General features: G+C 33.1%; 1 protein-coding gene across 12 annotated transcripts in view; it reads left to right on the top strand.

Annotated features, from left to right (window-relative positions):
- PTPN13 (protein tyrosine phosphatase non-receptor type 13) overlaps window positions 1-25,007 on the top strand; it is a 167,612-nt gene that overhangs the window by 73,313 nt on the left and 69,292 nt on the right. For 9 of the 12 annotated variants that reach the window (XM_036227742.1, XM_036227738.1, XM_036227735.1 and 6 more), the window contains exons 7-10: window positions 3,945-4,511; window positions 17,617-17,712; window positions 18,051-18,144; window positions 23,636-23,858. In XM_036227742.1, coding sequence (XP_036083635.1) covers window positions 3,945-4,511; window positions 17,617-17,712; window positions 18,051-18,144; window positions 23,636-23,858 — 980 coding nt within the window. The remainder of the gene's footprint in view (window positions 1-3,944; window positions 4,512-17,616; window positions 17,713-18,050; window positions 18,145-23,635; window positions 23,859-25,007) is intronic. The other 3 variants (XM_036227737.1, XM_036227732.1, XM_036227741.1) reach the window with 2 other exon arrangements.

Here is a 25,007-nt window from a genome sequence, read left to right as displayed (position 1 = left end):
CAAAGTGGGTAATGAGCACAGCCATTACCTTAATTAATTAATAATTAATTAATGATTTCGGTGCTATTTATTGCCTGTTAGATAAAAGAATTTTAATAACCTGCACTGTGCTTAGACATATCTGAAAAACAGTTTAAGAAATTACATTTTATCTAGTCTTAAATACTGTTATTAGGTAGGTGGCACTGATGTTATCAGGGCATGGTTTTCACTGATCTAGCAGACTTAGGCATCTAATAAATGAGCCTAGAATTCCATGTTTCTTCTCATTTATATAGCTCAATTCTGTATTTGAACTCTCATTTTGAGTTTTCATATTAGTGAATTTTACTCTCTAGTGCTTCAGCAACATAAAGCACAGTGATACTATATTGCTATGTGTGATATTATATATATTTTACCCACCTGTGAAGTCTTAATCAGTTGATTACATATCTAGTCATGTAGTTGAAGATAGTGAATATCATTAACATGGCAATAAAAACCTAGCATTTATAGAGCAGTAGTTATCCAAGAGGCTTTTTATTCGCAATTAGTCTTAGGCCTCATGACTAGTGAAAAGACATGGCTCTCTTAGGATGCCATGGCCCACTACAGGTCATTAATAAATATCAATGACCTAAAAGAGAATGATAAATGTCCCTGTTACTAATGGAATAGTATGATATATGATATATATCATATGATATATGATATATTTAGAAAGTCTCTGTTTTGGTAGTGGTCAGGGTAGGCTTCAGAGAAAAAGTCATGTTTAAAATAAAACTATAAGATAAGAAACAACTGATCATGAGAGGTCATGAGTAGACCATTCAGGACAGGGAAAAGAGTAGATAAGTGCAAAGGTCCTAACATATAAGAGAGTTTAAGAGAGAAAATCCTGTGGCCTGGATGGAATAAGGGAAATGGAGATGTGACTAAAAAGATTCAAGTGGTAGACCCAAATAGAGTCTTGATTTTATTTAGAGTGCAATCGTATTCCTTTGAGATTTATTGAACAAGGTAACAGTATCATGGAACTCATATTTTGAAAAGATAAGTCTGCTGAGTCAGGGATAGCTGATGAAGAAAGTAGAAGCAGGGAGGCCTATTCAGAAGCCACTGCAGTTATCTAGTCAAGTGATTATGTTCATTGGGAATAAGGTGATGCCAATGGAATTGAAAATAATCACAGGAAGTAAAATATCTTTGAGATTTAAATAGACAGCACACTGTGGTGGGTTTGATATAGGGAATAAGGAAGATGAAGGATTTCAGGATGGTACTTATATCTCTGTTTTGAGCAATTAGTTGAATAATGGTGCCAGTTATTGTAATTGGAAAGACAGAGGTAGAATGAACATTTCTGTGTGTGAGAAGTAAAAGATTAGTTTTAAGCGTGTTCAATTTGAGGTGCTTTCTAAGATGTAGTAGTAGCAGTTCCAATTATATAAAATTGGAGCTCCCAGAAAAATATAAATTTAGAAATTGTCAGTTTATATATAATGTTTAAAGATTTGTTAATACATGAAATTATTTAAGGAAAGAGTGAAAAATAGGGTTCTGAAACTGATACATAAGGCAATCCAACATTTGGATATCCAGTAGAGGAAGAGAAAAAAGCAAAGACTAAGAATGAGCATCTGAGAAGTAGGAGGAAACCAAGGCTTGTAAAAAGAGAAAAGTGATTCATTAAGGGATTGTTATCCCTAACTGTTGTTGCTGAGAGAGGTAAGTAAGATGCGGATACAAAGGTGTTCATTAGATTTCGTGAAATGGTCATTTGTGATACATGATGAGAGTTGCCAAGGGGTGGAGGAGTTGAAAGTTCGCTAAAGTAGATAGAATAGTGAATGGAAACTGAGAAATTGGAGACAGCAGTAATTAGAGGGAAATGTGGTAACTAGAGGGAAACACTGTAACATAGGGAAAGGTTGTGTTTAGTTTGGTTTTTACCATGGGAACATTAGAGCATGTTTGTATACTAATGGGAATGATGGGTGAGTAATGAAGATGTAAGCAGAGAGGGGAGAAGTTAACAAAAAATAAATAAATTCTTTGATGAAGTAAAAGGAGCGGGGAATTGAACATGTATTGGGAATTGGCCTTCAATTGATCGGAAAGGTCATCCTTTGAGACAACAGGGAAAAAGTTTGCAGACCTGGATAGAGGTGTAAAATTAGTCATGGAAAAATGAGAAAGCTCTCTTTTGACAGCTTCTGTTTTCTTGGTGGAAGATTAGACAGGATCATCAGTTAAAAGAGAAGAGGGAGTTCAGGTGGGAAATTTGAAGAATGAGGGGAAATGATGCAGTCATTGTGAAAAGTGAGTGAACTTACTGTTAACACATGATATCAAGTATCCAAAGTGGTCAAACATGAATTTATGGTGTTGCCAGAATATTCACTTGTTCGCTTTTTCTCCAAGTTTTGACTACTTCTTGGTAGGCAAGGTAGTAATAGAAGACATTGTAGAATTTAACTACGGTTGTATGATCCTTAAATCCTTGCAATTCATATTTTTTTCTTGATGTATTCTATCATTTTTCAAAAATATCGCTGTTCTCTATTTTTTAATAAAATTTTAAATTAATGAGTTTCAATATGTCATTTGTTTAAGAATATAATTTACCCCCCAAAAAACTGTAACATAGACATCTGTTTATAATCTTTAAAATTAAATTAGAAGCTAGAGTCTGTGGCAATCTTTGTGTCTGGATGTGGTGTGGTACATTTCTCAGTATTCTTTGTGATACATGCCCCAAATATTGTTATCCTTGTGTGCACTGAAGTGGATCCATGTTCAGAGAAGGAACAGTTCCAAGAAAAGCAAAATGTTCAAATCTAATTCTCAAGTTAGCAAGTATTTGTTGCCATTCTGGAATGAATTCACTTTTCTAAGATTTTTTTAAGGTAAATTTTGTGATCAGGGAATTAAAGCTTAGAAATGTTACTCTGAGGAGTCAATCAAAGTTTTCAAAAGAAGTTTTTAGTCATTATTTTGTATTGTATACAGAGCAAAAAGTTAATCAAAGAAGGATCACTGAAGGTCACACTGGAACTGTATTCTTCTACATTTCTTTTTCAATAGTAGAGCCATATATGTGATCTTTTTCTTGTTAAACTGTGGATTAAAAAAAATTAATTTAGGGTTGGGCATTTTTGCCATGTCAATACATTTACAGACTGCTGCCTAAAAAAATTAAAATGGCTTACTGATTCTAACTATATCAAGGACTAAAGAATAAATAAGAATTGGTACTTTATTCTAATTGACAAATATTGATACATTATATTCCAGAGGAAAAACTACATTAGTACATGATAATCTGCCATGAAAAAATTAAGTTTTTTTTTACAAATTTAAACATAATAAAATTATATGGATTTCAAACACAATAAAATTTTCAGAAAATATATCTAATTATAATAAAAATTTTGTACTTAACAATTCAAAATGCTACAACTTTTTTCCATCCAAAATATAGCAAGAATTCTTTGTTTCTTCTTTAAATATATTTATTTAAATTAACAAAATGTACCAGGGCTTTATATTGAAGTATACATGTTTGAATTATACCTTTAGAATTTAAAGGAATAAACTGTACATTCTATTATTATCTGAAATTATTTCATGGGTAATATTTTATTGAAGTGAATACTGTCAGAAACTTATCTATTTTTTAAAAACAATAATTCTCCTTCGATAAATATAAAATACTATACAAAAAAGTGAGTTGAAAATATTATTGATTTTATTAGATAAGAAACATTGGACAATGAAAAATTATGCAAACATACTCTCTTTTCACTTCCACTGTCACCACCACCACCATTTCATTTCATCTCTGATCCTCCATTTGAAGAATTAGAAAATTGCCACTGCTTTCACTTTCAATAGTAAGGTTACATTCCAGTTATTTTCTAAAAATTCTGTGCATACATGATAGATTCTTATCATTCCAGGAAGAAGCTCTACTTCTGATGTACTAGACATACACAAGTCTCCATTCTCTCATCAGACCTTTCTTAACAAAGGGCTTAGTAAATCTATGGGATTTCTGTCCATCAGAGATACACAAGATGAGAAAGACTATTTCAAGGACATTTCATCAGATAATAATTCTGGACATGAAGATTCTGAAAATACCTGCCCTCCTTACCAGTTCAAAACTAGTGGCCCAGAAAAAAAAGCTCTTCCTGACACTGATGTCCTATCCAAGAAGAAGATCTGGGCTTCATCCATGGACTTGCTTTGCACAGCTGACAGAGACTTCTCTTCTGGAGAGACCGGCGGATATCGACACTGTCTCCCTGAGGCAGTAGCAGTGCGGTCTTCAACTGCTCCTAGAAAAAAGGAAGCAAGATACTCAGATGGAAGCATAGCCTTGGATATCTTTGGCCCTCAGAAAATGGATCCTATATTTCACACGCGAGACTTGCCCACCTCCTCAGCAATATCAAGTGCTTTGGACCGAATCCGAGAGAGACAAAAGAAACTTCAGGTTCTGAGAGAAGCCATGAATGTAGAAGGTTAGTAATTTTGTGTGTCCGAGAAAGAATTGAATTGAGATGTTTAAAATTGTGTCTTGAAATAAAGAAGGGTTGTTAAACCATTCCACAAGTCTTATTTCCACTGCCAAACCTTTGTACCCTGGTTAGTCTTATTTCTCTATCAATTTCTGTTCTCCCCTCCACCAAAACCCTAGTCAAAGTGCACTGCTTCCACAAAGTCACCTCTACTAAACATGCCCAGCCCAGTCACTTCTAAGTCTCAACATTTGGGGTAGTGTATTTTGAGATTGTAAGCTTCTCAGGGGCAGGAGCCATGTTTTCTACTTCTTTTTAATCTTCCACAGTGACACAAGCCTTCCAAAAAGAGCTGGTTCATGGAAATGAGATAAAATTAATTGAAATCAGCATTCATAGGGAGGCAGGGTTATGTGAAGTTAGTGCAGTGGTTCCCAAACCACCAGCTTCAGAAAACAAATTTTGGTACATAATTCCTGGAGATTATAATTTATTTGGTCTGGAAAATCATACTATTAAAATCATACTATTTAAAGTTACAGATTTAGAGTCAGAGAGCCTTAGGTGTGAATTATTTAGTCCATTCAGGAGTTACGTGATCCTTACTTCAGCAACTGGGCTTAAGAGTGATTGATTACACTCTTAAGTAACCCCATCGGTAAAACGTTCTTAACAAAAATAGATTAATTGGGTAATGAATGTAAAGTGATTAATAAATCAAATTATTGCATTATTAGTATAAGAAGCATAAAAATAACATAAATGATCAATTCTTATTGCAGGGAAAACCTCTTTTTCAAAAATTCCTATTTCACCCACAAAGCCCAATATACTGAATGGGATAAAACTGTGTTCTAGATATCTAGATAGAGGCTATTTTTAATATAAGTTGATGGAAGAGAAAGCGAGTGTTTTCAATCTAATACTCTACATTTTTGCCTCCTAGGCAATATCTGGGACATTACAAGGAACTTTAGGGTATTTTCTAGTCCAGTGAGAGTAATGACATCACCAGGGGTCATATTTATTTTTAAGGTCATTATTCCAGTAGGATATTTTTGATTCATAGATTACCTTTAAAGCACTTTGCTAAAGGTTCGTTCTGTTAGGCATGGTCCTGGAATGGAACATATTCTCTACATTGTGCTTTATTTCTACATTGCAGTTTTGTTTTGTTTGTTTGTTTTTTGCAAAGTAGTAAATAACTTGAAGTTGTGGAGGAAATTATTGAACATTTAAATGATATTATAGGTTTGTGAATACACATTTTTAAAAATATAGGCCCACTTTATGAGATGGTCATATATAATCCTTATCTGAAAACTGAATTTCAAAGACAGAAAATAAAAACTTAGAAATTTGGTTATGCACTATGTCACTGTCTCATCAGTAAATTTTTAGAGTTGTGACAGCAAAGAATAGGCACTTCCTGTGTCTAAAAATAGTTTCCCCTTTCAGAAATTATATTCTATGACTATTTAATGTTGCACAACAGCTAGCATATGAATAATAATTTAGCCTGACCTCATGAGCATTTACGTAAAGAAATCTTGCCCATTGTAGGAAAAAAAAAGCAAACCCAGAATCTCAGTTATTGAACTAGATAAAACATGATAGTCTCAGAATATATTGAAGATAGATATCAATATAGATGACTATATCTAACATTTAAGAGATTGAATAATATATTTTCTTAACATATGAATATTAAAAATAAAATCACATTATTTCTAATGTTCTCATATTGCAAAAGATTATTCAACCTAATGTTTAGTAAATGAATAATAATGTGGATTAGTGGAGTTTGAGGAAAGTTTTTTTTTTTTTTCAATTGAACCTTGGTTTGAGAATTAAACAATGAAGAAATCAAACATTATTGAAAATGTATTTAAACTGTTTAATCATGCTACAATAATCTATTATGTTTTGTTTTCATAGGTTATTTTGTTGATTACCTATAAATCGACAATTAGGCCAATTACGTCCTAGTTTGCATATGAGTCTTTTCTCAGGTAATGCATACTTGCACACATGTCTGTTAAGGAAACTCGAATAGGCCAAATTGTTCCAAATATGCATATTTATATACAAAGATAATTTATAATCTTTGTAGACCCTTATTTATTAAAAATGGTAACATGTTATGAAATGATTTCCAGATTTAGAAATTTTAGATTCATTACAAGAGAGACAAGAAGAGAAAAATAATTCTTTTTAAAAATAAAATATGTATGCTTTGAACTGTTCGATGCAGGAGTTTCCATTCTGAAATCTTTCTTTGCTACTAAAGAGCTTTCAAAAGCATTTGCTCCCACAAAGAACCTGTGCATTTTTTCCCAGAGTATATTTTATAACCAAGTTAAACAAAACACCTTGAAAATGTTGGCTCATTATGGAAATGCTTACACCACCTTAAATAAACTTAATTATTATACATTAACGTTCAGTTAGTAATAAATTATATTTGCTTTAGGCTAAAGCATTATTTGAAAGAAACGTTTGATGTTTGGAATTCAAAAGCAATAATTCTTGTGAGTTACTTAGTTGAATAACTTGTTGTTTTTATGCTGGGCTGTCTCTTTCTAAAGGTGAGATGATTTATGTTAGCTGTGCGAGCAAAAGTACAGATTGCTGATAGAAATTTTTGGTAGTGTACAAAGAAGAAAAAAGAATAGAAAATAGTATAAATTCCATTTATCTCATTTAATTCTCATGAATAGTATCCCTTTTACGTGTGAGAAAGCAAGCAGAACAGTGGATGTTTCTAATGTGTACATTTTCCTGTACACATTTTTTCTTTTAAAATATTCTTGTTTTAAAGCATTTTAAAACATTACTAATGCTCTGTACAATTTTTATGATCTTTAATTTTTGCAGTTGCTACTGGTTATCAGCAATTTTAGAATTAAAAGAGGTCTTAAAGCACATGTTCTTGAGTTTGTGAAAATTTAATAACATACCCATCTATCACATAACTAGTTAATGAGAGAGTTTTCATCATTATGGGAGATCATAGGTTTCCATCACAGATTTCAGGGTTCCAGTCTAAGGATTTTTCACTACATGTTACTTCCTAATTTTTGTTTTATATATGTGTTCTAGTGTTTATTGGGTTAATATAACAATCAGAAGAAAATAAATTGCTAAATTTATTTGTCCTTTTGGATGTACGAAAGGCTCATTCAACCAGTAGGAAAGACAGTTGTCTCCTTCAACTTCAGATGTATAGCCTTTCCTTAGCCCAAGCCCCATTCTCTTGAAAGAAGCCTTTACCTAAATCACCTCCACAGCATCTATCAGCCAAAAACATCAACCAGCCAACAGCACAGGGAAATCAGACCTTAAAATCATGAAGTTTGGCACTGGAAAAAAATGGATATCATTTAACCAAACATCTCATTTTCAGAGGTCCAGAGTAAACTAGTAACTAACAGCTGTATTTAGAATCCAGGTCTCATGAGCCTCAGAATAAGATTTTTTTCTACTGCTATTCTGATTTCCAGCAGAAACCAAATATATTTCAGATACATTGTCAGGAAAACTTCTTTACTGCCTGGGAAGTTGGACATTAAATTAACGACCTAACAAACCCCTTAAGTCTCTTCCAAATCTAATAAAATAATATAATTTTTAACACAGTGAAACAAGATGATGTTATGAAAGAAAGGTTTGAAATGAAGCACTTTGGGTTCTTTTTACAGTAAACCACACTGGAGAGGGTTAGGACTCCATTGTGTCACATGCTCCACTGTGATAGATTATGTTTTGTTGGGTCTTTACTAAGATATGATCTGTAAGATGGTTATCCTGCAGCTAATGAGATAAGGGAGTAAACTATCAAAAAGCGGCAGTTGGCATTGAGTGCTCTGACCTCTTAGGGAACAAAATAAGAAAATTAAGAACAAAAACAATTCCAAGACAGATACTGTAGTTGAAGTTTAAAAATTATAAATATAGGACATGGTTCCATAGTGTAGTGGTTAGCACGCCTGCTCTACACACAGAAGATCCTGAGTTCATGCCCCAGTGGAGCCACAGTCTGTGGTCTACAGTCTGCGGCCATTCCACTTTGAATAAGCCTAATGTTTGATCTCGGAAGCTAAGCAAGGTCAAGCCTGGTTAGTAATTGGATGGGAGACCACCTAGAAAGACCAAGTGCTATAGGCATAAATAATAACAAATTTAAAAAAAGAATTAATGTAAGATTATTACTATGATTATTAAGTTAACGACCTTTCAGGTAATAATCTACGTACATAAAGCAATAGAGAAGGGGCAAGAAGAAACAACAGGTTTCTCTCATGAAAACTAGTTTTAAATTTTAATGTCATTCTCTTTTATTGCTTTATCTTTTTCACCTCGAGCATAGGACTGCCCTATTCTACACTTTTCCCTTCTTCCTTGTTCACAGTATTTTCTTTTTCACCTCTCTACTCCATCTCAAAATCTGAGAAATTGTCTGTTTTCTAATAGAAATATTTGTTGCTGGCTCCCTCATGATGTAATTACCACACACTCCCTATTCTTTGCTCTCTGAGTTGGCAGCACATTCCTGATTACTAGAGACTGACTTGGAACCAGTACTGTGAGTATAGTATGAACAGCACTCCACACCCTGGGTGGGGACCATGAATAGCATTTTGCTTCCAACAGTCAAAACTCCTCTGCATTCTGTAGAATACTAAAAGGGAGAGTATACATAACAGATATAATTAAATCCTACGAAAGTGATTCTGGGTAAACATGACTTATTTAAGTTTTAAGTCAACTACTTTACATCAAAATTAAATATCGTTTTTTTTCTTTCAATGCTTTTACCTCTGGTCTAGCCTAGTTTAGCTGTTCTGTGACTGTCCTGTGAATACAGCTTAAACTCTGTTGTGCAACTGGAATATGTAAACACTCAAGTATGTGAGCCTGTTCTCATTATCGAGGCACCTTAATGTTTGATTTCCATGAGAAGATTGAATTTGGAAGCTCATATATTTTTATAGTTACATTTTAGAAAAGCAAAGAATGAGTTCATTATTTAAGATACTTCCAGTGACATTTTATGAAAAGAAATTTTCTTCAAAACTTATCTCTTTTTTGAAATCCAAAACTGGCCAACATGAGCTATTCAGTTTTTATTCACCTTATTTCTCTGAATAGAATTTTAAAAAGATATAATTGAGTTATTATTTGGATTACTCCAAGAACTAAATTTAATAATTTTAATATCCAGTTTCTATTTCACTCATCAGTTCCACAGAAATAAATATAAGCAGGGATTTTATGTGGTATCAGTCTAATATCACATGTATTTCAGAAATAAATAACAATTATTATACTACTAAGATGTGAATTTGTTTTGAATCTCCGAAGAGCATAAAAGATGGACTCAGCATCTTAGCCAGAAAGGATCAAGTGCCTACTCTGTTGCCAGGGCTGAATTATAAAAAGATCAGCATTATCCAATAGAACTTCAAGGGAAGAAATGTTCTCTCTCTACAAAGTTCAACTCAGTAGCTACAAGCCACGTGTGACTATTGAGTGCTTCCATTTTGGCTAGTGTAACTGAGGAACTGAATATTGTATTTAAGTTTACAAAGTTACGTGTGGCTGGCGGCTACTGTATTAGAATAGTGCAGCTTCAGACCATTCTTATATAAAGTTAGTACAGTGTAAAATATTAGTGTTCAGCTGAGGAAAGATTGGTTTGATAAAAGGTGTGCAGCTACTTGTTCTTTAAATTACAACTGAGAAGAAACATTTCATTTTTAAGCACTAAGGAAAGTTAAAGGTGAAACCAGTACAAATTTTCCATTGTCTCTATTCATAGTAACATAATTTGATTTTGGAGTCCATGGAAATTGTAGGCTACTTGATCAGAAATTAGGAACCTAATTTAAATCTAACTCAAACACAGTTAACGTAGACCCAGTTTGACTTTACCATAGACATCTTCTAAGAAGCATGGACTGATATGTTTTAAGAAAGGTTTAAAATGGATCTTACTAGCAATGGGTATCATTGCAATTTTTAAAACCCAGCAACTTTTTCATCCTAGTTAATTCTTTCTGTCGCCCATGGACTATGGAAATAGCTTTCTAAATTAATCTCGCAGCAACAATTTGTCCTTCATTTCCCTGCCATGCAAATCTGAATACATTCTTTCTCTGCCTCCAGCCATTTAATGTTCCATCGTTTGAGCAGGATAAAATTCTAGCTCTTTAGATCATGGTATTGAGGATCACCATAATCGTATATTTTCAGTGCCGTCCTTTAGCACTTCCCATCTCACACCTCACTCCAACACCATGTACACATTCACACATTATCTGTCTGTCTCTCTTTCCCACTTCTCCCTCCCTCCATACATGCCATTTTGTATTTCCATGTCTATTCATGCAGCTTTCTGTTTTAAGACTATCAAAGCTTTTAGGCATTGCTTGGATCAGGAAGCTTTCTCTCACCTTCCCAGTTTAAGATGGTCACCTGTGTTTTTCACTGAAATTATTTGTTTAGAAGAGCTTGTTTCTCTTCCTTTAGACGTCAGTTATTTCACCTCGTCTAATTCACAACTGTATCCTTAACATCTACATATAACAGATACTCATAATTGTTTGCTAATCTAAACTGAATATTGTAATGTGGCTATTAATATTAAATATTTTGTATCTTTAGTGGTGTTATTTCAGATATAGAAGACAATAGTGTTCTCTGATGAATTATAGTGAGGAGAAATCCTACCTCCTTCTCCTCTTCTTTGTGCAATTCTAAGAGAAAATCACTTATTTGTCTGTCATAGCCTGAGCAACCAACAGCAAATGCAATCAATTTCCTTTAGACTTCTGTACTATTTGAAAGCTTTAGAAAGGGCAGTAAAGTCATAACAGCAGAGGGTCCTGGAGGATGCTGGAAGAGTGGTGCAGCCATCTCAGATGCAAGTCAGCCTGAATTTGTGGCTACTACATCACACAAGACCCCCACAGAGGAAGCTGGAGACTATTCATTCTTTTGCCGTTCTTACTCTGCACAAATTTTACATCTTTAAATTAATGTACAAGTTCACTGAGCATTTCTCCATATAGTCTTCCTCATTTATATGTATTCATACTTGCCTAAGTTGTTACTAGTTAAAATTTTTTATCATGTCTAGCTCTCATGCGATTTTAGAATATATTCTATTCATATATCTTACCATATGATATAATATAGAATGCAGAGGACTCCAGTGAACATATAAAAGGTACAATAGCTAATTTCCAGAGATTAATCCCTTAAAAAGAAAGCATAGAGAAAAACACTTCATGCATGAATATATAACATTATTATTTTCTAACTTTATTTGAAAATTAAAATATTTTATTAGGGTTCACAACCTTTAAAAAAATGCAAGGTTTTGAAATTTTATGGTTCCAAGCTACAAAACCAGTCATTTTGTGCATTTCTTCTTGAAATTTGTATCTGTAATTTGAGTCATGTGTTTAAGGTAAAGAAATGTCAAGCTAAAGTGGTTATTTAATTTCTGATGTTGCAGTTGGCTGTCTTACATTCTGCATGTTACTTGTCTGAACTTGAATATGTGTCACTTATAAATAGTGTTTTTAGATTCTTTGTGCTGGCTTAGATTCCTTTTAATGTGAAGATTATAGATTTGAATATTTCATCTGAAATAGTTTTACGTAAATTCAGAATATTGTGAAAATTTTCACAATCTTCTAAATATTAAAAAGCATAGTGTTCCTGATCACATGCCACAACTTTATATGTTTAAAGTGTTAAGTGGGTTAAGTGATGGTAGAAATTGCAACTCTTAGTTGTCAAGAACTCATGTCAAAACATTCTAGTCTATTGGAAAGCTGCTTTTTATTGTTACTGTGTAAGTGGAGTCAAATATGACTATTAGAGTTGGAGTGAATTTTGTTTATAGAATCAAATTACAGTTATAGGATAATAAAATGTCAGGTTTTTATACTTTGTATTATGACAAAAAATATGTACTCTGAATTATCATAAAATAGTACTAGAAATTAAAAGCTACCTTCAAATGTCAGAACTTGTGCTTATGAAATCTCAATTACTAGATTTCTCTCCAAATGTTAATTCTTTAAGCCATTCCTCTGTTGTCCCCCCCACCTTTTTTTTTATTTTCTCATCACTATTCTACAAAATGTATTTTAGAGAAAATATATTCCTCTATGCTTTATGTGTTTATTTACATATATTCTCACACACCCTATTAGGTGCTTCTGATTTGACGATATATGTGCAGACTGATTTTATTCTCCCTTTATTTTTCTTTTTGTTACTCATAAGTATTTCTGCACTAAGATTCTTTACTACAACTTCATTTTCCACATCTGCAAATTAAGTACTTATAAGAAATCAAAATAAGGAAATTGTCTAGTGAAATGAAGAATAATCATGGACCCTAAGTGGACCCTAGTACACTGATTTGTACCGTGTAGGTTTCATTTAAATATTTATTAGCCAAGAAAAGAAACTTACCAACCAAGAAATTAGATATTTAGTCTAATTATATCCCATAAAAGGCAAATAAATTTAGTTTTGCAATTGTAATAATGAAAGCTCAGATTTTTCTATTACAGTTTTAACCTTGCAATGAAAGCGGCCACATGCACATTTTATAAAGTATGTATTTGAACATTCTTATAGGTCCACTGCACATGATTCAAAAATTTTGGCATTCAGAAAACTTCGTAGTATTATATACTTAGGAGTATCTCTTTGTTAAAAAAAAATAATAGTCTGACACTTTCTAATTAAAATAACAATTATTAGGATTTGTTAATGCTGGGAGGTGGTTACATGAGGTTTTACTGTTCTCTCATTTCTGTTTAGAAATTTTTATCATAAAAAGTTTTTGTTGTTGTTGTTGTTGTTGTTGTTTTTAAATCACATAGCTAATACTACATTTCTGGGATATGGACCAAATCTAAAGTGCTAATGATATATACTTTTAGATAGAAATAGAAAACATATGTGGCATCTGGATGCTCCAGAAAGAAAAGTTATTAATAATGTTAAGAATAACTTATGGAAAATTAGGGACTGCCCTTCTGCAGACCAGAACAGAAGAGGAAAGCTACACTCTATCTAGTTAGTGTCTACTGGATGCTTTAATATAGGTCATCTCAGAAAGCCAATAAATGTTCCTACACACATGATCTGTGAGCATGGAAAATGTGCCACTCTGTATAAACCAGTTATGCAAGGTACTTATGGTGAGGACATGTAATTTTATAATAATTCCTGAAATGTTCAAATTTATTATTTAATTCAGAAATAGAAAGCCCATACTTACAAGGGCTAACCTTTCTTGTAAGCATGAGTGTGTAGTAAATTTTGGCTGAGAACTTTAATCTGATTATAACCTTATAAGCATGACTGAGAGGTAAATATTGCCTGGGAACTTTAATCTCATTATATCTGTCATGTCATTACATGAAAAGAACGTGGCTAACAGCCTTTTAAAAGATATATTCCAGAATACATAAGCTCACAAAAAAGATTCCTACCACTTTAATTAACATAGATACCCACCCCTATGCCAGTCTTAGGGGGAAAAAAAATGTATTCTTACCCCTTAATAGTCCTGCTATTAGTCATCCATTGTGTATGGAATGCTTGTCCCATATTACTATAAAGCAGTAAAGCATCATAAGGCAATTCCCTTTCTCCCTGCAGATGTGGTACTGAGACCATTTATAGACCAATAGTTCATCAAGGGAGGATGATTTGTTGTAATTTCTTCAAGAGGGGTTTGTCCAAGTTGCATTACAGAAGAAACCCAAGAATTAAAAACTTTACTAATGTTGTCAGACTAAACCGAAGAAAAAAGAAACAAAACATAGGCTAGCGAGAGGGGGGAATATGGACATGTAAAAAAAGAACAATTATAAACCATCACCAAAGAATGCAAATTAGAATTAAAATTTATGTACTAACTTATAGCCACATAACAGAAATAGTCATTAAATAGTAAATTTATTTAATATGGAGTGTGAAATTATTATTGCATGGCATAATCCAAGTGACTAAACTTCTGCGCTTCAGTCATACAATAGGCTTTATAAGCTACTTTTCTTTGTAAGGTAAAACTGTACCTCTGTACATTAACCGTACCGATTTTACTGCACTGTTTGTTGCAATGCTGGGTTTGTAATTTAGTCAAGTTACCTTGGGAAAATTCCTCAAAAATTTTAGCATGGGGGTTCTATAATAATAATACAAAAAGTTATTTGGTGCCCCTTGAAAATAGCCATTCTTCTCAAGTAATCATTTAACTATGTTCAATGAAGTTAAATAGTATTAGGTAAAACTATTGTTTTGACATCTTCTGTGATTCTTTCAAATCACATTCTTCTTAAACCAGAGGATTTAAAAAAATTATCTTATTTATTTTACCATAAGACTATGGTTGAATGGAATCATTTTTTAATAAAACACTGGTAAACACTTGGATTTTCAATTCCAAACTCTTTCCATTAATTATAGTATTATTTGATACTCATGTTCACTGTATACAAAACTGGACAAAGGAGGAATCTCATATGTTATACCTACTTCTCCAGGTGAATATTATCATAGAACAATGCACAGCCTCCTCTCCATCAAGTCCAGCCATTATTTCCATCCTGGTTCTGCAAGCCCAATCCCTATGATGCTATTCGACTATTTCGTTCATGCATCCATCTCTCTTTTTTTTAAATAATCTTTATCGAACAATTTCTAGCACAAGGGAAGATTGATTTTGTGAAGTTTCTGTTCTCAAGCTTCCAAACTAGTGAAAAAGAATACCTTGATTATCTGCTGCCATACATGTCATGTCACTCCTTGGTCCTAGGTATTGTCCATGTCTACTTTTTCTAGTGCCAAGGAAAAGCCACCTGATAGGTTCCAAAATAATTCATGCATTCTAGCCTACTCTAAACTCTCATGGCTACATGGAAGCTTTCATGTGGTTTTTGCTGACTTACCACATTCTTCACAGTAGAATTTCTTTACTGTTTTCAAACTCTCAGTTAAGCTGGCTCCCAGGAAGCGATTCACTTTTTATTACCAGGAATAAGACAACTTTCTGATATATATCCTGAAATTCTCTCTGTATTTTCTCTCTTTCCCTTGTCCATCATTTCTTTGTCTTAAAAAGAAAAGTTTCTTTGTCCTTGCAAAACTAACCAACTCATGTGTATAGGGTTGTTTTTTTTTTTCCCTGTCTTCTCAGAACATTTTTTCATCAGCTTTCTCCACAATCATTTACAACTTCAGTCTCCCCCAATCCACAGGTTTATTATCCACTGCCTAAATCATTCTCAGACGTTCCACTCTGCCGAAAGGACCCTGATAACTCATTCAGTCCATTTTTAAAAATCATTTTCCTTTCTCAAACCCTTAAACTTATTGAAAAAATAGTGTATACTCATTTTCTCAATTTCATACCATCTAGTCCTTCTTAAACCCTTTCTGATTTGGCCTCTGACTTATCTGTGCTAACTTGTCTGACTGGAAATAGTCCTCTTAAAGGTCATCAGTGACCTTCATGTAACACATATTCATCTATTCATTTATGCACTTATTCATATTCATTGAGAAAATATTTATTATGTGCTTGCTATGCACCAGAAGCTTGGTAGATACTAGAAGTACATCTAAAAAAGACATGGTCTTTTTTGTCAGAGAGTTTATAACTTAAGTAGAGGAAACAAACAAGTAGAGAATTATTAGGCAGTGGAAGATTTGCATCTAGTTAAGCATAAAGCAATGTGAAAGTAAGAGAAGCAATGTCTAACTCAGCCTTTAGGTGATCATGAAAGACTTGTGTTGAAGTTGAGGCTTCTCTTAAAGGAAAAAGAAAATGTATTCAGGAAAAAAAGAAGAGAGGAAGGGATAACATTTCTAGCTGACAAAGTATGTTTCAGGAAGGAACCGAAAAATTTATATGCTTTTATAAATTTTTGAATTCAGAATAAGAATGAAGAATTTGAGGAAGTGGATGATGATGAGGCCACAGAACAAAGGTTTTACCTACATCAAATTTTTAAAGTTTTATTTAAATGTTTGTGTATATGTATGCTTTGAGGAGTGTGGGGAGAGGGATCTATACTTTTCATGTTTCTAAAAAAAGTGAATCTGTGAATTCGTAGTATCAAGAGCCACTGCTATAAATGCAGTTGAAGATCAGATTATGAAAGTCTTTGAATATCAAGCTAAGAAGTTTTTTAACTGTATCTTGAGGACTCTAGTTTGAACAAGTTTGAGAAATATAGCAATATGCTCAGATTCTTATTTCTGTAAAGTTCACTCTCTGTAATATGAATTATAATGAGATGAGCAAGACTGCAGAAAGGAGAATCAGGACACATGAAATATTCCAGGCATGAGATGAATAGTGATCTGCGATAGCTATGGTGAGTATGAAGAAGAGGCAAGTCAGAAACATTTAGAAGGCAGAATTTAGATTTTAGTGGGGTCCCGACCCCCATACAGAGCACACACTGTACAACCCTGCACAGTCTCTCCCATTCCCAATACTTATTCATCTCACTGTAGTGGAACTAAACATCCTGTCTTAAATTAAATATTTTGTACTTCTACATTAAAAATTATTTGAGCTTTAGACTGTGTCTTTGGATTTTTTTTATCCCTTATAGCCCCTAACACAGAGAATTACACATATTAAGCATTCAAAAACTGATGTTAATGATCATTTTTATAGAGCATCCATTCTGTTCTAAGAGCTTTGTATATGTTAATTCATTTTATGCTCACAACAACCCTATGAGGTGTGCACAATTATTATGCCCCTTTTCAGCTGATGATGAGTCATACAAAGGTTAAGTTACTTCCTAAAATCACGTGCCCAACAATTAGTGGAGCCCGAGATTAAAATCCATTCAATCTGCTGTCAGGGTCCAAGCTCTTAACCAATCTGCCAGACTGCCTCAAAATTGGAATCGCATTGTTTGAATACCATCCAGCAAGTGGTAAATTTGAAGTAATTTATAAAATGTTACAATCTTACAAGAGTAGACATAATATTTTATTTGATTTGTGTGGAACTGCTAGTTTGCTTTCTAATGTTTTGTTTTAATCCTTTTAGAACCACCTCGAAGATACAAAACTTACCACAGTGATATCTTTAGTACCTCCAGTGAAAGTCCATCTATTATTTCCTCTGAATCAGATTTCAGACAAGGTAAGAGGTACCTCAACAATCAAAATGTTTTTAAAAAACGTGATTTTCTTCTTTATCAGCAGTGTTGAGATAGGTGTCAAAAGATTACTTCTATATAAAATTTAAGAATAATGAAAAGCTGCCACTTGTTCATTTTAATGGTATTATAGGAGCTTAATAGCAGTTTCACCAAACAATAAATGTAGTCATTTTCATAATATAGAAAATAATTCATCGTTTTAAAAACTAACATGACATCTCTAAAGAGTTTAATGACATTGTTATTAATTTGATTATATGAATATTATTTGTAAAAATTATCTTATCTGTGCTTTTATTCCTTTTTCTTTCATAATTAGTGAGAAAAAGTGAAGCTTCAAAGAGGTTTGAATCCAACAGTGGTCTCCCAGGAGTGGATGAAACTCCAAGTCAAGGCCAGTCCCACAGACCAAGGTATGCAATGTGAAAAAATAATAATGATATATTTACAGTGACAGATTTTTTTAAATTAGAATTATGTAGAATTTTTTAAATTATCCTTTTTCCTTTGTTTTCTCCATTTTCCTTTACTTTTCCCTCCTTTTTAAGTTCTTGCAAATTTATTCAATTATGTGAAAGACATTGCAGTAGTTTAAGTTTGACTTATTAGAATCTTTTAAAATTAGAATTAGCTCTGATTATAGTTTGAGCTTGAATTTTGAAATTGGGAGTGATATAACTTATTGTATTAAGTAATATAACTTAAATGTAATATAACTTATTAACAGTTAAGAGATTCTGAAGGAAAACATTAAAGATCTATGAGAAGATAGTAAACCTTGATTTCTAAGAAATAAGAAATACTTTCAGAAGATGGAAAAGGCTCACCAAGCAGGTTTACAGTGGGTATTATTTGTTGAATTAATAATGAGTAGGTTACTATTAAGTAACCTATTATATAAAAAGTTAATTATTCACTACATCTTTCCCGGTTTAAAAGAGGTTATCTTATATTTTTTTTAAAGCCCAGTTTTAGCTGTGTAGAGTTCATTTTAATACTGAAATACTTAGCTTTCTTACAAGGCATTAGGTTTTTATTCTTGAGCCAGGTTTAGGATGGTGGTACTATATTTATGTATTGATTTACTTTGTTTAAACTGAAAAGTGTCAAATCAGTAGTGGATATATTGACGTGTATTTTACATGTGTGCACAGGTCCCTTACATGGACAAAAGAATGTTTTTAATGTTAAGCATAATTTGAAATTTATAATAAGATATTAGAGAACCAGAGGTTACTTCAAAATATACTCCCAAACTATGGTAATCCTTTTAAATTAGCTATCTCAGTTTGCTTAATTCAAGTGCCACAAAAAAATACAAAAGATATATCAAAGATATAGAAAAGAATCATTTGGAAATTAACAAACATTTGCTCCTTAGCTAATTAATTCTGGCAAACACTGTTTTATAGCTGTAAACTTTTAATATACCAGGTAACCCTGGCCATGTGATTAAAGCAGAGAATTTATCCAAGGTTTAAACTCCAAGTAATTAAACACATTGCACTAAAATTATCCTCATTGTTCCAGTTTTTATTAAATGCATGTCTTTCTGTCTTCTCTCTTTTGCCTTTTAAAATAGTCCATGATATTTTATTTTCTTTAAGGAAAGTCTTAATAAGTATTCAGTTACTTAAAGTGATGTTATATTTGCACAACACCATTATATATTACTACAAGCCCATTGTGGTAGTAGTAATTGTGATTAACCCATTTTGGTAATTTTGAACAAAGAGGTATGAGGCAAAAACAGATCTATGCTTGATATTTAACACAGTTTTCTTAAACAAACAGAAGGGTTTGGAGATGAACAGCAATAAGAAGCAAATATTGAATTGCACTAAGCTCTGTGTTGAATTGAGGAAGTCACTATATATATAATTTGAGAAAACTTATAATTTTAGCTTGATCAAAAGTAGGAGTAAAGAAAACAACTGGAAAAATTACTGATATTCTGTGTTAAAAATAGATTCATTTTATAGTCATTTTGTGTCATCAATTTTCTTGATAAGGTACTGCAAAAGTATCGAGATTATGAGATTAAGAAAAAGTATCTTAGTTTTGACTGTTTCCAAGTTTTATTATAGAAAACGTTAATAGTGCGGCCACCTTAGCTCATCAAATAATGTTTCAGTGATACACTGTCTTTTATTTCACACTTTCATAGATTAAAAAAAAAATTTAATGTGGTATTTATAGTTATCTGAGTTAGATAAAAGGTATAAGGGAAAGAAAAATATTTCAAGAAGTAGATTGTTAGGTTTGCGTGTGTGTTATATTTAATGTAGAGTACTAAACTCTACTTCTAAACTAGTCTCATTTTCTTTTTCTGCCCACAGAAAAAAAAACACATTAACTGAAACACAGTCTAAATTCCTTACTCAAGTTCAGAATCTTCTGAATGTGTACTAAAGTTTCTGATAATATCCTTAACATTCTGGTACACAATCAGGAGGTCCTGTTTTGTTCTTTAGGTCACGTATTTGTGACGTCTATAAATAGTGCTGTATTTAAACATGTTGCATACTTCTTTATAAAAATTTCCATTCCCTTAAGCTAGAAAGAAGTGGAAAAACAGATCCAAACAGTGCTATTGATTTGTATTGCTGGGAGTGGGAGGGAGATTAAAAGGAAATTATGAGTCAGATGAAGCAGAATGAGTAATTTTTGGATTTTGAGCTATCAAAAGTGTCTTTCAGTGATCAAAAAGGATACTCAAAGCTGTTTTCCAAAGAGCTTTACTGAATTTTTTTCTATGTTAACTTTTGAAGTACAGTTTATACATAATACAATTCCCATTGCTTTTGTGCCTATCTGTTAGATGAAGTAATCTTTTTCGATGACTCAAAACAACCTATTTATTCATTCCTAAATGATTCAGATTTTCTGAGTTTTTTGTTTGGTTTTTTGTTTATTTGTTTTTGCCTCTCAAACTTTTCATTCTCTAAAGGAACTTCTACCAGATATTGTGTTGGGAGAGAGGAAATGATAATCAGTCTTTTTTGCTACCTGTTTGTACCTGTGTTATAAAATAATTTGAACAAGAAGACTAATGTATTTGATGAAAATAACAAGTGTAAATTAAAATGTATAGATCCAAATTGTTTTTATTATTCTTGACTCTCATTAAGTGAGATTCATGAGCCATAAAATTGTATTCATCATTTTCTCAACAAATGATTATCGAGCACCTACCATGTACTGGGTACTTATAGATACTGGAGATAGAGTCATAAACAAGACAAAAAAAAAAAAAGTCCCTCAAGGATTTTCCTCGGGCTGAGAGATTGACAATAAACCATTAAAAAACGAGTAGGTAATACACCATCAGATAGTGAAAAATAAAGTAGGTTAAAGAGATAGAGAGTACAGGGATATGATATCCAAGTTCTGTTTTACATAGGTAGGATGATCAGAGAAAGCCTCTCTCAAGGGGTGATATTTGAACAGAAAACAATTTGAAGTGGGGAGTGAACCGTGCAGGTTATCAGGAGGAAGAGAGTTCCAGACAAAGGGAACAGACAGAGCAGAGGCCCTGAGATATGGGAGATATGTTGCATGTTAGAGAAATAGCAAGCAGGACAATGTAGCTGCAGCAGAATGAGTGAAAGGCAACGTGGATGATAACCAGGACCCAAATCATGTCAGACCTCAGAAGCTAACATGAGCACTCTGGATTTGATTCTAAGTATAACGAGAAGCCATTGGGTAGTTGAAAGCATAGAAAGCCAGGATCTAAATTACATTTTAATGGGATTAAACAGATTTGTTCTGTGAAGAACAGATTATAGGGGTAAAAAACCAGTTAGGAGTCAATTGCAGCCTTGTGTTTGAGATAAATACAGCACTGGTTGTTGGTAATAGAGAAGAGTCAGATATAGACATCTTTAAGATTGTGCATTCAGGATTTGCTGCTCAATCAGATGTGTAATTGGCAAGAAAGAGCAATCAAGAATGACTCCAAATTGTTTACTAAGCAACAAGATAATTATTGAGAGAAGGTTGGACATGGGGAAAAAGAATCAAGAATTTTGTTTTAGGCTGAAAATGTGTATTAACATCCAAGAACACTCATGCAGGTAAATAGAATTAGAATTTAGGAGAGAGACAAGTTATAGGAACATACAAAATAATGAAGGTTATGTGACTAGATGAGATCGTGTAGGTATGAAGTGTATATGGAGACTAGAAAAATCTGAAGTCTGACCACTATTGTAGTCTAACATTAAAAGATTAGAAATAAAGAAGGATCTGACAACAGAGACAAAGAAGAAGGAGCCAATGAAGTAGAAGGAAAATAAAGAGCATGATTTCCCAGAATTCAAATGTTTCAAGAAGAGTGAAGATTGAGCAACTTTGTCATATGGTGCTTAGAGGTCATGTAAAATGAAAATCAAGAATTATCCTTAGGCTTTGATAGCCTAGAGGTCAGTCATTTGGCTTTCATAACAAGGAAATCAGTCATTTTAGAGTTCAGTCATTTTTGTGACCAGTTTTGGTGAACTAATATGGACCAAAGCTATTGGTGAGAGTCCAAGAGATTGGGAGATGAAGTAGAGATAAAATTCAAACCTATTTTGAAAAGGTTTACTCTAAATGACAGCAGAAAAATAGGATAGAGTCTAAAAGAGAATGTGGAACCAATGGAAGATATTTCATTCTGAGAAGGAAATAGAGTGTTTGTATGCTAATGGGAATGACCTACTGTATAGAAGATTATGGATGCATCCAAGAGGATAATTGTAGGAGCAAAGTCTTTGTGTAGGTGGGAGAAGTAGAATCCCAATCACAAAAGAGGTCTGGGGCCCATGAAAGTGTGTGGGAGATCCAACCATTGTAACAGAAGAGAAGACAGAACATATAGATATAGATTCCGAAAGTTTGGTGGTAGAAGGATGAGGAAGTTATTTCCTGATTGCTTCTTTTTTCACCAAGAAAACAGAGGAAAAGTTATCAGTTAAGAGAAAAAGAGGGAGAGAGTATTGAAAAGAGAAGAAAGATGTAAAATAGTTCTCTAAGAGAATAGTTACCAGGCAGTGCTGAGCCCCAGTGAGGTAAGTCAGCTTGGTTCTGCAGTTTCATGAGAGTTGAGATTATATGCAAAGGAGTTGATGTTACTGATGGACCTTAGGTTTCCAGCAATGTGAGGGCCAGAGAGAAAGTGGTAGAGTCAATGGGTTAAAATTCTTGAGTCCATGAATTCTTTGAAGAAGAGTATTAGAGGAAATGAGCTAGTAAAAATAAAGGGATTATATTGAAAAGGTATTAGAGGGTAGAAACAGGAAATTTTAGAGGTGGTGTGGTCATTGTTAATAACCTGTGGCATGACCATGGGAGTAGATTGCTGGCTGAAGTGGAGGGGGCCAGAGGGCTGGATGACAGAAGTAGTGGTGAAGCAAAAGAGCGAGTCAGGCACTTAAATCTTTAATAACCAAGGGAGAGTCAACCAATAGGACAATAAATGTCTAGAGCAAAGCAGAGTAGTGGATGGTATGATTTCATAGCATGTACTTCATAGAGGATGGGGGCTATTGGAGGAGAGGTCAACAATCATCTGGAAGCTGGAATAAGAATTAAAAGGAATCTCTATCCTACCTCCAGGCCCAGTGGTTCCAGACAAATAAAGCAACCCAGGCTGAGAGAACTACAGGGAGGCAGTTTTCAGAGACTGCTGATTGTTCAGAGAAGAGGTAGAGGATATAGATCCACCCACTGAAAATGGGACAGCAAACTATATCAATATATTAGAAGTAGAACTCAAATGTTACTGCAAGGGTTCCTCTAAGATGAAAAAAATATATATGTTTAAATTCTCGCTTCCTTACTTAACGTTTTTTTTTCTTGATTAGACTTAAAATAATTGTTTTCTTTCCAACCCTTACTTTTCTCCTCTTTCCTATATAGCAGACAATATGAAACACCCCTTGAAGGCAACTTAGTTAATCAAGAGATCATGCTAAAACGGCAAGAAGAAGAAATGATGCAGCTCCAAGCCCGAATGGCCCTTAGACAGTCTCGGTTGAGCCTGTATCCAGGAGATACAATCAAAGCTTCCATGCTTGACATCACCAGGGATCCCTTAAGAGAAATGGCCCTAGAAACAGCCATGACACAAAGAAAGCTGAGGGTAAGCTGATCCTCAGCTGACTGCATTCAAACTTAGTCTCTCAGGGAAATGTTATGCAAAGTACTTTTAAGAATTCTACAGGTATCCTAAAGTTACTTGTAGATGAAACTGAAATCTTATTATTAGTTTCCATAGGTGTTAAATATCTTGTTGGTTGATACTAAAATGAATATTTAGCTTTTTTCATGATTTCATTTTTAAAATAACATTAGAGAGTTTAGAGTATCTTAACTGTATATTTTAAAAGTATATGCATGATCCTTAAAGTCAGCTGGCTTTTTTCAACATTACAAGGGATTATTTCTTAATATTAAGAAATTTATTATCCCAAAAACCAAGATCAGAAGTAGATGTTCAAGGTTGGTTCAGAAGCTCAAGAATGTTATCAAGTTCATTCTGTCCTTCTGCCCTGCTATTTTTAGAATTTTGACAGTAATTTACTTTATAGTCAAAAGATGACCATATTAGCTCCAAGCATCATATCCTTATATTACAGTATCAAAACACAAGAAGGAACAAATCTGCATCTTATATCTGTGGGAGATTTTTTTAATGTATTTAGTTGGTTTATTTTTGTTATAATTTATGTCATATTTTTATAGATATAAGCTCAAAATGAAGCCTTCTTTTCTCATGTAAAATATCTTAAATATTTTACAACTTCTATAATATTATTATTAAGAGTTGTAAAGAACTCCCTTTGTGAATTTACCATGTGCCATAATTTCTTTAATCAGTTTCCAATAATTAGATGTTTAAAATTCTTCTAATTTTTTTTGTCGTTGTTGCTATTGCAAGCAATGCTCTGATGAACATCCCTATAGCTAAATCTTTGCAGACACATAACTTCCTCCAAGTGATAGCCAAGTCAAAGGCAAACACATTTTAAGACATTTGATACATATTATCAAATTGCCCTTAGAAAAGTTTGTACCAGTTTATGCTTTTATAATCATGCCTGTTTCACCATTCTTACCAACTCTGGATATTATCATTATTTTTTTTTTTATCATCACCAATATGGTAGGTGAGACAGTGTCTCATTTGTATTATTCCTTTACAAATAATTATTCAAAAGCAAAATATATATTAGTAAAAGCAATAAAGTCTAGATTGAATTTTTTTTTAGTTTTGTACTAAGGAAGTAAA

The sequence above is a fragment of the Rousettus aegyptiacus genome, unplaced genomic scaffold (assembly GCF_014176215.1).
Source record: "Rousettus aegyptiacus isolate mRouAeg1 unplaced genomic scaffold, mRouAeg1.p scaffold_m13_p_10, whole genome shotgun sequence".
Taxonomy (NCBI): domain Eukaryota; kingdom Metazoa; phylum Chordata; class Mammalia; order Chiroptera; family Pteropodidae; genus Rousettus; species Rousettus aegyptiacus.
This window is presented reverse-complemented; position numbering and strand designations above follow the sequence as displayed.